Genomic DNA, 13,710 nt, shown 5'->3' on the forward strand with positions numbered 1-13,710 from the left:
AACGCTCTGAGCACAACTAGTAAATGCCAATAAGAACAAGCACAATCCTACTTTAGTGCAGTCTTTAATTTTATCTGGAATAAACCTCTAATACTCTTTATTAATAAAGTAATCAAAAATTAAAAATAAAAGTTTCACATTGAGTATCAATCTCAGACACCAAACCAAATGAAAAACACTTAAAAACCGTACTAAAGTATAAAGAAGCAAACAACACAATTGCTATCAGCCAAATGAAAATATTCTACTCCTTTCTCCATTAATTCATTGGCAAAATCAAAGGTAAACGCACTAAATCAGACAGAACATAGAATGCCAACAATGATACCTTCTGGAAGTATAAAACGTAATCAGCATATAGATTTTTAAAAATTAAGTTGATGTGGATCTCTCTCTCTCTCACTCACACACACACACACACACACACACACACACACACACACACACTTTGTTACTTCTCTTCTAAAGAACTATATTTTGGGAAAACAAATGTATCAGTATTTTTCGTCTGAATTCACAAATACCAAATTTTCCCAGTTCGAGGTCACATTCCTTACAACGGAACAAATTAAAAACAAACAAACAAACAAACACACACAAAACTTTAACATGTTAATACTATGGGCCAGGCATTGAACAAGGCATTTTACCTAAATCAACCTATTTAATCTCCTATACCTAGATGATGAAAAAAGGACATGGAAAATTCCTGATAGTAGCTAATTACTTAGAAAAGGTTTATATGTTAGAGAAATACATACGATTCTTTATAAAACTATCAAATTTTCTACTGCACTTATCTAATAAAACTCAGAAATCAATCTTGGACATTCCCAACACATAACACTACCAAATTTTATAAATATGTGTAGTAAATTAAAAAGCTACATAGTTGAAGAATTTTTAAACACCTACAATATGTGGTTTACTCTATAAAATAAACTGAAATACCACCTTGAAAAATTAAGATAATTATTGACAAAGAGAAAACACAGGCTTATCACAATGCCTCCCACACAGCAGATATTCCAGAAATATATGCAGATTTAAAGATCAGATTTTTAGACAAAAGCTGAACCCTTACTAAGTTTTCTTAAGAGTTGAAACAGTCTCCAGCAGCAGCAAGGAGTGCTTGAAATATACACGTGCACACAGGACTATAACCAAGTATAATGAGGAAACACTCAGACCGTATTCATCTAAATCCAGGTTTCTCCTTCCATGTTTATCTGCATGCTGCAGCCAAAATTTCAGAGGACACTAAAACGATCAAAAGATTTTAGGCAAAAACTAAGTAGTTACTAAGTTTCTTAATAACTGAAATAATCACCAACAGCAGTAATGAGTACTTGATATAGACATTTGTACACAAAGAAATATAAGAAAGTAGACGAAACAAACACCTTTCCCTAAATTTGCAAAAGCATATTTTGCTTCCCTTCCCTGCCTATGTGCATGTTGCGGCCGAATTTCAGAAAAACACTAAAATGATCAAAAACATTTGGTTGTACTGATTTAAAAGGACCATTAACAATGGGGATGTGTAGGGGTTTTTTAAACCTCAGAGATAAGACTAGATGCTAAAGATCATCTACAAACACCAGGGGTCCACTGGCAGAGCATAAATTACATTGCTGAATAAATAGTTCATCATTCCAAACTGACCAAAATGAGGAATTACTACTGTCACAGTAAACACAATGTAACAATCCTGGCCTTGTGAAAACTAATTATTAGCACTTTTCCATTCTTATGTTTTGCTTAAGAAATTAACACAACTCTTAAAATCTAGAGCCAACATACCATCTATAAAACATTACAGAAAGCCATCCTCCCAAATTTCTATTATCTGGTTATTCAGCAGAGCTTAATGTAGTAAGAAATGCTTTTTTGCTAGCTCACAATTTCATACATTTCCATGATGAGAGCAAGAAGAATGGATCAAAAACATGACCTTTTGCTACAAATTTGCATTAGTAGGGTCTCTGAAGGAGCCAAATGGCCCTTACATCTAAATGCAAATCACTCAATTACTCTATATTTTGTCAAATTAGCTTCAAACACACACATTCAAAGAGCAAATTACAAGAATTCATTCAGCCAAAAAATGCATCTTAACCAAAAACAAATTTCTTACCCAGATTTGGCTTTTTCTTCTTCAGCTTCTACCTTTACGCTGAGGGATTCGTCTACCCCACTTGTCTCCTCATCTTTGTCCTCCAGATTCTCATTTTCTTCTGTTTTTTTCATGTTAACTTCTTTTTCCTGATCAGACTGTGTAGGTATAGATTCTAATAAATTCTTTTTACTTCCCTAGGAAAAAATCAGAGGAACTAAACCAACAAAAGTAAAAACTGTCAACCTAATTCCATGATCTAACTGTTAGCAAAAGGCGGTACCAACCAATCCTGAGAAACGCATTAGCTATTTTAAGAAACTCCTGCCATAACACACTAAGCAAAAATAGCTAACAACTATTTTAAATACAAAAACAGCATTTAATGAGGAAAATGCTCAAAAAATTAAGTATAACATTTTACAATAACCATGGAACCTTTACAGATGGTGTAGACAATGTATTAAAGAGGGCACAGAACTATTAACAGTATCTGATTTACCAGAGAGGGTTTAATATTTTCCTTTCTTTCAGTATCATCATCAGTAGGCTTTTCTTCTTTTGGTATTATATTCTCCTCTTCTTCAATCTTTATTTCTTTGATTTCTGGTTCATTTTCTTCCTTAACTTTGATTTCTTTTACATTTTCACACTCCTTACATGGCTTGTTAACAACCTTCTCTGGCAATGCCATCTGAAATTCAATATTGGCCGACCTACAGTACTCCTCAAAACCATATAAATATCTGGAAACATAAAGAGAAATTACATTTGGGAAAATATTTCAAAATATTATTATAGAGTGGTAGTTTTTAAAAGGTGTTTATTTAAAGTTCTCAAATATTGAGTCATATTAATATTCTAATTTACTCTAGGTTAGTTCCTCCCAATTTCTTTAACCCAAATAGAAACATTTTTCAAAAAAAAAGAAAGTCACTAAAAAAACCATGCTAAAGGTAAAAAGATAGTATTTTAAATATAGTAACTATAACAACAACTGCTATTAAAGGATTAGTAACTAGCATCAATTTTTTGAGCACTTTTAAATTTATTTACTTTGAGAGAGGAAGTGAGAGAAAGAGAGAGACAGAGAGAGAGAGAGAGAGAGAGAGAGAGAGAGAGAGAGGGAATCCCAAGCAGGCTCTGTGCTGTCCAGCGCAGAGCCCAACATGGGGCTCGACCTCAAGAATCATGAGATCATGACCTGAGTCAAAATCAAGAGTCAGATGCTGAACCGACTGAGCCACCCAGGTACCCCATGAGCACTTCTCTGATATGCTAAGGACTACTCCTCTTAGTTCATATGACATCTCATTTAATCATCAGAGTAATCCTACGAGGCAAGTATTATCCCATTTTACAAATGAGGAGACTGAAGCTTAAGAGAAAAATACATGGTCCAAGGGGCACAAAATCTAGTAACAGGCAGGACCAGAGTTCAATCCTTGACTTTTTTAACACTTTAAAAAGAGGTTTTTAACCTCTACACAGTACTTTCCAAATTTACTTGATCACAAAAACTTTCTTTAGAGAACATCTCATAGATCCAGTATTCATAGAAAATACTGTAGAACATGCTATTATAGAATGATTAGTACAAATACATGATTTCTTCTTAGAAGAAATACTAGCCTCAGTTATCCAGTCAATTCTAACCTAATTTCTAGGTAAAATATTGAATGTCAGTATATCAAGTACACTGACTTACTTTTTATAAGCACATTTAACGTTGTATCCTGCTGCTGAATTTAAGACAGGGATTCCAAGATCCTGGTAGACTTGTTTCCAAACAGCTCCACTTTCAATCTAGGAGACAAAGGAAAATGAAAACTACCAAATTAAAAGGTGGGACTATAATAAAATCTTGATTAATGCGGCATATAGAAATATATGTTTATATGTGCTGGTTTTAGTCTCAAAGGAATGAAAAACATCTAGCTTAATAAATTCTAAATAAAAAAATTTGGCTTACAACAATCTTTTAAAGTAAGTTTTAGTATTCTAATATCTCAGAAAATTACAAACGTTGAAACATTAGACCACTTGATTTTTTAATTAACCCTGTTCAGGTTTCTAAATCAAAATTTACAATGAAGAGACACAGATAAAATTTTTTGAATTTTTTTTTTTTAATTTATTTGTGTGTGTGGGGGAGAGAGAGAGACAGCATGAGCAGGGGAGGGTCAGAGAGAGAGGGAGACACAGAATCTGAAACAGGCTCCAGGCTCTGAACTAGCTGTCAGCACAGAGCACAACGCGGGGCTCTAACCCACGAACCGTGAGATCATGACCTGAGCTGAAGTCGGATGCTTAACCGACAGAGCCACCCAGGCGCCCCCAAATTTTTTAAGTAATGTATTCATTTCCATAAAATCTGTAAGTTTAATAAATCAAAGTAGTTCTAAGGATCTTAGTAAAGCATTTTATTCTACAGAATACTCCCCCCCTCAGAATAATCTTAATTGTATGGACACTATACATCATGGCAACCTTAAGATAATTTCTTCAGTTCAACAAAGATTTTTCTGCATTAAGCACATAAAGAATATTAAGAGATTCCTACTCTCAAGGACCTTACAGTGTAGTGGAAAAGAGACTGAGGAAGAACTTCTACTAATATGGTTGTGCTGTGACTCAGACATACAAAGATGGTATATCAAAGTTTGACAAACTTAATAGTAAATCAGGAAGCTCGTTTGAAAACCTCTTTAAATTTAAATTTGGTTGAGGAAGCTAGCTGTTTCTAACTTGTGCTTCCCATCTTCTTTTCCTTCTACTATTAGGTTTTTATTAGTAAACAATTTAGGTAATTTTTAAATAAGAAAACATGTTGTATGAAAAACATGTTTCACTTCTGACTGTAATACTTACATTATCAAATCCTCCAAGCTTGTGTACAAGTCTGAATAACTTAAAGAGGTTCAAATTTCGATATCCAAGTACAGGCCGTTTGTTAATAGGTGTGCCTATTAAAGAAAACAAAATATATTATAACCATGCTACATTTTTTGTTTGAAATTACAAAAGATTCAGATTTTACACTGAATATATATAGTGTAAGGTGTGTGTGTGTATATATATATATTCCATATATAATATATATATATGAGGGAAAAATCCCTTGTTAATAATCAAAAACATGTTTACTACTTAAGCTCATTTCATTTTTAAAAATTTCTCATACCAGATTTTTGAAACCTTACATGACTTCACTCCATTTTCATTTCCTTGATAAGAGCAAAGAATAAATAAAAAATAAACCAAAATAAAATATCAGCAACAAAAAATTTTTTTAAGTTTTTAAAATTTATTTTGATAGAGAAAGCATGCTCACGAGCAGGGTAGAGGGAGAAAGAAAGGGAGAGAGAGAAGCCCAAGCAGGCTCTGCACTGTCAGCGCAGAGCTCAATGTGGGGTAAGATCTCACCAACTGCGAGATCATGACCTGAGCCAAAATCAAGAGTCAGACACTCAACCAATGGAGCCACCCAGACATTCCTTCACTTTTTTATCTGTCTAATACAAAAGCCTAAGAAATCGTCTCCTTTCTTAGGCCAAGCCTCCACTCATACAAAAAAATAATAAATAAAGCAAGGACATTTTATATCAAACAATAAAGATAATTATATTACACAGTCACTATCACTTATGAGAGCAAAATACAGAGCCAACTTCTACTTATCAGCAATACAAATGAGAATTTAAAAAATATTAATTACCCCCAAATAATTCCCAGAGTACACTGTCACTTCCAAATATTATTCATTCATCTTGTCTTTCTCCTCAAGCTAGAAAGCCTTCTGTCTCTTGCCACTCCGTTACTAGTATCCTCCCAGGAAAGGACACAGTATATACTCTGAACAGCAGATAAGCAAGAGAGTGACAAGGCCACATTTAACAAAGGACAAGGTCACTACCAAAAACGAAAGGTCAGCATCCCTTCCTCTTTCCCTCGATTCTTGTATTTCTTTAACATCATCAGACAGATTCAAAAGGCTAAGCCACGGCTCACCCTGAGACTCTACCAATTTCTCTATGTCTAAGTTGCTTTGGATGGTTCAGTTCAGTTCTCTACTTCTTATGTGTGGCTGGGTCACGAGACTTGTGGCCCATCTTGGAATATGGTGTTTCCCTCATTCCCTCTCTCTCACTCACATGCACACATACACAAACACACCACATACACATCCAAGGTATATCAAACAGTGATTCTAGAGAGGAAGGCTTTTTACTAGAGGCATCTATATAGGCACAAATAAAATGGTACTATCATTCCCTTTCTGCTACTGCTCCCTAGTATTAAGAGTTCTTTGGGAATCCATGGATGGATGGGCAGATAGGAGGACAGAATATAGGCCAGATGGGTCCATGGCCATAATATCCATCAAAATAATGTCAAATTCCTCATCCCATGTACTATATGCCAGGTGCTGGTGACTGGTAGTCAGTAAGATAGCCATGAATACTAGTGACATGAGCTTAATGAACAGAATTATTATTTTTAAAGTATTAATTATCTATGTGATACCTATATAACAATAATCATTAATGAAAAAAACTCACCTCTATCCTCCATAAACTTGTACAACTGCTGAAGAAAGTTCTCCCTTTCTTCTGGAAATGGTTCTATTTCTTCCTAATTTTAGTCACAGAAGAACAGAATATTATTTTCCTCAATTAAGCATTTTAGTAATACAAGATTTCCTACCAAGAGCAAAGACTCATTTTCACTAAAATATTTCAAAGGTTTTTTTTATCAAGTAAAAATTACTTAACACTAAGCTGTTCAAAACCAGGCCAAGTCTAGAGATTTTATGCTTTCCAAAGGAATATGCCTTAAAAGTTATCTCAACAGTGATTATCCCAAATGTAAATTCTCATATAAGAAATAAAACTAGCAAGATGGTTCATGAGCTTTTTACCATGTCTAGTCTTTAAATCAGGGCCACAGGCTCAAGAAGACCTACTCTCACTTATATTAAATTGGGTCAGGGTTTCACATCAAAACAGACTATCTTGTTGCTCCTCCAGAACTATACACGTGTGGGTCCCATTAGCTGTAACTCCAAGTATTCTTCATTATATACAGCCCCACTGTGTAGCACTTCAAGCTTATAAAATCAGTAAAGTGGGGAACAAACTTGATCTACAATACCTGAAGATTCAGACTTAGGGAAATCTTCAAGTAATAAAATAGTTCCCCGATTTATCAATTACAAGGGAGGGACTAGCTTCTTGCTGCTGTGGCCAGGGGCTGAGGCAGTAGGGAGCTGGTCCTGAAGCGACCTGCAAGGAGCAGGGTAGTAGGTGAGATGGAGGAACTCATCAATTCAGTGACTTTCATCCATTCAACAAATCATTTAGCGAGCACCAGTGAGTGTAGGCACTGTGCTAGGTGCTGAATCAAATACAAGAAAAATAAGCGATGGAGCCTGCCACTAGAGAACATGATCAGGAGTAACCGCAGAGAGAGTGATTCCAAATATACACCTAGGACTTACAGTCACTCTTGCTGAAACCAAAGTATTTCTGACAGTAAAATTTGAGAGCATAGTTTTCAACTGAGAGTCTCAATAAATCTAAATATACCATTTTAATTTTAAAAATCATGTGTCTAATGCCATTGTTTTGACATTTGCCTCTTTATTTGAAGAGCCAGCAGAGCAAAGGAAGACAAGTTAAAAACAAGAAGCAAAATCCATGTTGATAAACTATTAGGTTTGCTAGTTGAGCAGAGAAGAATAAATGGCAATTATTAATTTGTTTATATAAAAAGCTACACTTCTCAGTTTCAACATGGTCCACAGAAGGTGGGTTTTGGTAAGGTAGTCAGATATAAATCTAAGGAAATCTACTTTCTAGATATTATCTGTAATGTACCCTGATACAATATTTGACTTTCATAAACTGCCATATTTATTACTGTCACAAAATTTAGTGAAGTTTGTATTTAACTTAAAAGAAAATGTTTAAACTGGAACCCAGATTTGCTTTTACAAAAACATTTCTAAGACACAAATCTAAGCAATAAAAATTTTAGTAACTAATATTTATTGATCATCATTTATTTACAAGTTACACATCATGAGACATTCTGAGTATGAGCACAAGTAACACAGGGCCCCAAACCCCTGAGCAGCTTACAGGGGAGAAAACTGACAATAAGTGCGTGCATGCATGTATGCACACATGCACGTGTATGTATGTATAAATGATAAAAATGTGCACAAGGAAAGGTAGCAGGTTAGCAAATGGACCAATTAACTTTCCTGAGATGAGGGAGGTGATATATCACAGGTTTCCTTTACGGAGGTGTCCTGTTAGTAGGGTTTTGAAAGCTGAACAGGAGTTTGACAGGTTAACTGGTGGAGGAAAGGGAAGAGCACTGTAGACAGAAGTATTGGTATGTGTAAAGGCTGAGAAGAAGCAGTGTATTGTAATTTAATACTGCCATAGCATCAAGTTCAAAGTGGCAAGGTATACCAAGAGAAGTGGTTTAAAAAAAAAAAAAAAAAAAAAAAAAGCAGGGCTGGGTTGTAAAAGAAGTTCTGTAAGTGAAGGTTGACTTTTAGGGTGCTAAGAAGCTACTGGAGAAGTTTTAAGCAAAGGATGGCTTGTTCATTTTCGCATTTTAAACAGAAAGCGGGAGGGGGAGAAGACTGAAGCTGAGAAACTTTTACACTACACACTGTCATCATAGATCACTAGGTCATAAAACACAAGCTCTAAAACAATCCTATTTCATGAATCGTTGTTTATTATAATTAAATGGCAGAAACTCAAAACTTACCTAAAATATTACACACTGAGATTAACTTAGTTAGTTTCCTGAAAAGATTCACTCCAATTCACTTCAAGGTCAAACATACAGTCTTCACTACCTGCACCATTCACCAGTAACTATTATGAAATCGTTCAACAAACCACTGAAGAGTACAGTGGTACAATGTCACTAGGCATCTTTTGTTGATACTTATCACTGCTAGACTTAAAGTATCAGTTACAATAAAATCTAAAACTTTACTTCCTTGATCCATATGTCACATATGACTTATTTATGATCTAATCATAACTATCCACTCATTTGTTAGATATAATTATTTAACATTCTCTGAATCAGGGATATTAATCCTTTTTTGCTGATTATTCTTTGAATGCTAGATGGAAGACATATTTTATACTTCTCTAGGTATTTCAGTAAAAATGCAGATGAAAATATTGTATGAGTTGACAGTGGTCCACACAATGATGAAAAAGCACATGAAAGTAGAGCTTTGTTACATTAGGTGGGTATTTCCCTTACTATCTCATTAAACCAAAAGCACAGCATGATTAAGAAATATTTTTGAGGTTGCTGAAATAACTATATTTAGTATTTTCAATTTCACAAGACTATGTTTCTATTTTAAGGAAGCAAGTGAACTGCCTGGTTATGGTGGATATCACAAGTACAGGTTTATTATGAAATATCTCCAATACTAAAAACACTTAAGTGATTGATGACTTTATGCCAAATCCTAACTCACAAAGGAAACCCAAGTGCTACTTTTAATTTTAAAGGATATCCACTGTTGTTGTTGTTTTTTTTTAATGTTTTATTTATTTCTAGGGGAGAGAGAGAGACAGCGTGAGCAGGGGAGGGTCAGAGAGAGAGGGAGTCACAGACTGAAACAGGCTCCAGGCTCTGAGCCGGCAGTCAGCACAGAGCCTGACACGGGGCGCGAACCCACGAACCACGAGATCGTGACCTAAGCGAAAGTCGGACACTTAACCGACTAAGCCACCCAGGCGCCCCCCCCACTGTTTTTACTTACCTCTTCTTCACTGCTATTATCCTCCTTTTCTTTTTCATCATCTTCCTCCTCTTCTTCTTCCTCTGCTTCACTGCTAGAACTATCTTCTTTCAGTTCAGTCTTCCAGTTAGCAGGAATAGTTCTACTTTTGTGAAATTCAAGTGCCTGATCAAAGGCTGTAAAGAGGACCATAAGCTATATGAACTGGAGAAATTAAGACAACTGATTTGTCTAATAATATATTAAACAAAATTAAAAAAATCAAAACTACTGTGGTAATGCCACTGAAATTTGTGAAGTGTCTGCTATGTGCCAGGGACTGTGCACTGTAGTAACTCAACCATCCTACGCACCAGGCACCCATTTTACAGACGGCAAACTGCTGCTACGGACGGTGACTTAGGTTCAAACAATACAAAGTAAAAAGTTTTCTTCTTTTACACAAAAATTAAACATGCCTAGTAAAAACAACCTTAAGACTGGTACATTTCTGATCATTTGTCCAACAAATGACTAAGAATCAGCATGATACATCAAGCACAGAGCCACTGTAATGAACATACAATAGCTGAAGATATACTCTAAACACATTAGCTTCATTTCTAGTTAAACCTGAATTACAATCAAAGTGATAATTAGCTTAAACTAAAATTAGCTACACAGTTATTTTCAGTTTCTACTACATGGAAATAAATTCTAAACTACAAATTCTTAGTGATTTTACCCAGTCTACATAGCATACTATTTGAGTTGATGAACATGGGTGAAAGGAAAATAATGTTATTTACAAAGCCAAAGAACAAGTAAAAAATACAATTATGGTATATTCCTCAATAAAATATAACTATTGTTATGAGAAAAGCCAAATCAAAATTACTTTTGATTTCTGTTTCTACCATCCTTAAGAACTAATTTTATTTACTAGGCAAAAGAAAGGCTATAGTAATTGGCTGATAACCTAGTTCTTTCCCACTTTTTGATTACTGCCCCTGATTATAAGCTAAGAAAGAAAATGAAACCCTACAATAACAAAAGACATGTGGGTTTACAAAAGCATAATTCACGCAGAACCAACTATAACTTCAAAGACAGAAACATAAAAAAATATATTATTTATTTATTTACCTGTGTTTATTGATTTTTGAGAGAGAGAGAGCATGCGAGCAGGGGAGGGACAGAGAGAGAGGGAAACACAAAATCTGAAGCAGGCTCCAGGCTCTCAGCTGTCAGCACAGAGCCTGATGTGGAGCTCGAAGTCACAAACCATGAGATCATGGCCTGAGCCGAAATCGGACACTCAACCGACTGAGCCACCCAGACACTCCAAAAATATAGTTTTTAAAGAGCAAAAGGAAATTTCAGCTTCAAAAACACTTCAGCAGTTGTTAAATTAACCATAAATGATTCCAAGATTATCCTTACCTTGTTTTAATATAGCATCAGGCTTTGGTGCAGAGTCACTAGTAATTTCATGGACATCCTTTCTTGGCACTGAAGTACTACGTTAGTTTTTTTAATTTTAAAGGGAAAAAAAGCCACAAAAACATAACAGAAATTAATAGCTGAATTACACACCACAAAAAGATGTTAAAAATATGAAAACATTACATTTACAATGAAAGTGATTGCACAGTGTTGCAATTCCCAAATAAAATGTTAGGCAGGATGTTGAAATAGGTCATCATCTACAGAAGGATCCCACCTTGAGAGTGTTATACAAACAAGATATTCTCAAATATCAAAGTCCCTGACTAAATGTAATACTGCAAACAGGGAGGCTAATGAGAATAACAGTAAATGAAAATAGTTGGATAGCAGGATCAATCCAGTAAGAAAGAAGTCAAATAGTAGGAATTTGCCATTGTCTGGGAATAATCACAAGAAATTACTAAATTTACGATTGGAAGAAAATGTACTTGTTTATAATATAAATGTTCTTTTAAGAATTATTTTCAAACTGGGTTCTAGGCTCACAACCAAACTTTCAATATATAACTTAAAGTCTTTTATGGAACTTCCCAATCATGAGGAGGAAGGGAGTCAGATGTAAGCAACTGGGAGAATTTCTATCATATGTATCACATACATCTCCTATTTTACAATCATAAATCATCAGTATCACTCAGCTCCTCTGCATTTGGTTTGTATCAATCTACAGAAGCTACAAAACTATCCCAAATACATTTTTCAGCCTGCCTGTTTTTAATTTTAAAAATTACAAATATATACAAAAGAGAATAGCACAATGAACCGCCATATACCCATTATTCACCTATAATAATCATAAAGTCATAGTCACTCTTTCACTTATACACCTACCTACTTCCTCCCACCCAATGTGGGTTACTTAGAAGCAATTCCCAGATACTATATAATTTGATTTATGATATACTTCATAGGAGCTTTAAAAGAAAATTCTTTTTAAAAATCATAATCAATACCATACTACACGTTTAAAAATGAATAATTTCCTAATACCATTGAACCAGTATTCAGTTTCAATATTCAAATTCCTGACTACTTCTGTTTTGTTAAAGTGGATTGCATAAATTGTTTTCAAAAGTCACTTTTCAGAACCTGAAAACCCAAACACCAATCTTAAAATGTGATGAACCTTTCAGGGTATAAACACAGAACAAGGAAAGTATAAAATACACAACTTTTCTAGTCACATAATTCTTTAAAAAAAAAAAAAAAAACATAGAAATTCCTAACTCAGTTCCAAAAAAGTTCTATATGATAAATCACTTGAACACTTAACATACACTTGTAGTAACCCATTTTATTCCTCAGGCTCCTAGACAAGTCGAATGTTACACAAGAGGCCATCAGTATAACCATTACACCTAAAAATATTAGGACCCAATTAAATATTCTAGAACAGTAAATACATCAATAAATAAAGTGATCAAGTCTTAGATACAGTAGGTATACCTAAATGTGCCTGAACAAATCACCAGCTACTATACTATACAGGCAAATATTGACAAATTCGGAGTTTAGAAAAAACAGAAATAAATAAGGCAAACTGTAAGATCACTTAAATGATGATGTGAAAAACGATCATACTTCCAAACATTCTGTATGATGAAAAGTAAAAGCATAAGGTCACTGGAAATAATTATCATTTACTATCCTAACTTGGAAAAACAGCATATTTTTCACCTCTAGTGAATTATACTTACAATTTGCCATCTTTGAAAGATCGAACAAGAATATTGTCTTTTTTCACAGCAATTTCATCACTACAATCAGGACAAACCACCTTAAAAAAAAGCATAAACTATTAAAACTAAAAGCACATTTACAGCTATGTATCAATTATTTATTAAATTCTTTTAAAAGGAAGTTTCAGCTTAAAGCTTAAAAACTACTTTTAGTTTGTAGGGTAAACAGGCATACACGCACGGGTATACATGCAAGTGATTTTAAATTTATATCCTATACCCTTCCAGCTCTCTGGATTCCCCACATTGTTTCTGGCACCAGCCTGGTGTTGAAAGCAGAAGCATGGCCATGGCTAGACTGAAGATGTGGACCAAGTTCTAGTCAGAAATAGAACACTGAAATGAAAGTGGAGGCTGAGGTGGAAAAAAGAGCTAGAGCCAGAGCCCTCACAGAGGGTCTGCAGCAAGACTAGGAGCACAGAGACTAAAACGGGAGCAAGGGTCAGAACCAGCATCACAGCAGTCTCTGACTTAAAAAAGACAGAGATGAGGTTCAACTTAGTACTTATATTTGAATATATATAACAGGCACTAAACTTTTTTCCTAATGCTACCCACTTTAAAAAGTAAATATT

The 13,710-nt window shown here is 34.6% G+C and overlaps 1 protein-coding gene across 5 annotated transcripts in view; it reads right to left on the reverse strand.

The window, feature by feature from the left end:
* Positions 1 to 13,710, reverse strand: part of ARID4B (AT-rich interaction domain 4B) — a 142,354-nt gene that overhangs the window by 41,358 nt on the left and 87,286 nt on the right. For all 5 annotated transcript variants that reach the window (XR_013332009.1, XM_077751722.1, XM_077751724.1 and 2 more), the window contains exons 9-16: positions 13,094 to 13,173; positions 11,331 to 11,407; positions 9,930 to 10,084; positions 6,679 to 6,751; positions 4,988 to 5,082; positions 3,825 to 3,922; positions 2,619 to 2,862; positions 2,138 to 2,313 (exon numbers count right to left, since the gene is read on the reverse strand). Coding sequence is in view for 4 of the 5 variants with exons in the window: in XM_077751722.1 (XP_077607848.1) it covers positions 2,138 to 2,313; positions 2,619 to 2,862; positions 3,825 to 3,922; positions 4,988 to 5,082; positions 6,679 to 6,751; positions 9,930 to 10,084; positions 11,331 to 11,407; positions 13,094 to 13,173 (998 nt within the window). In the remaining variant the exon portion in view is untranslated. The remainder of the gene's footprint in view (positions 1 to 2,137; positions 2,314 to 2,618; positions 2,863 to 3,824; positions 3,923 to 4,987; positions 5,083 to 6,678; positions 6,752 to 9,929; positions 10,085 to 11,330; positions 11,408 to 13,093; positions 13,174 to 13,710) is intronic.

This window comes from Crocuta crocuta, unplaced genomic scaffold (assembly GCF_008692635.1).
Source record: "Crocuta crocuta isolate KB4526 unplaced genomic scaffold, BGI_CrCroc_1.0 scaffold59-1, whole genome shotgun sequence".
Lineage (NCBI taxonomy): Eukaryota > Metazoa > Chordata > Mammalia > Carnivora > Hyaenidae > Crocuta > Crocuta crocuta.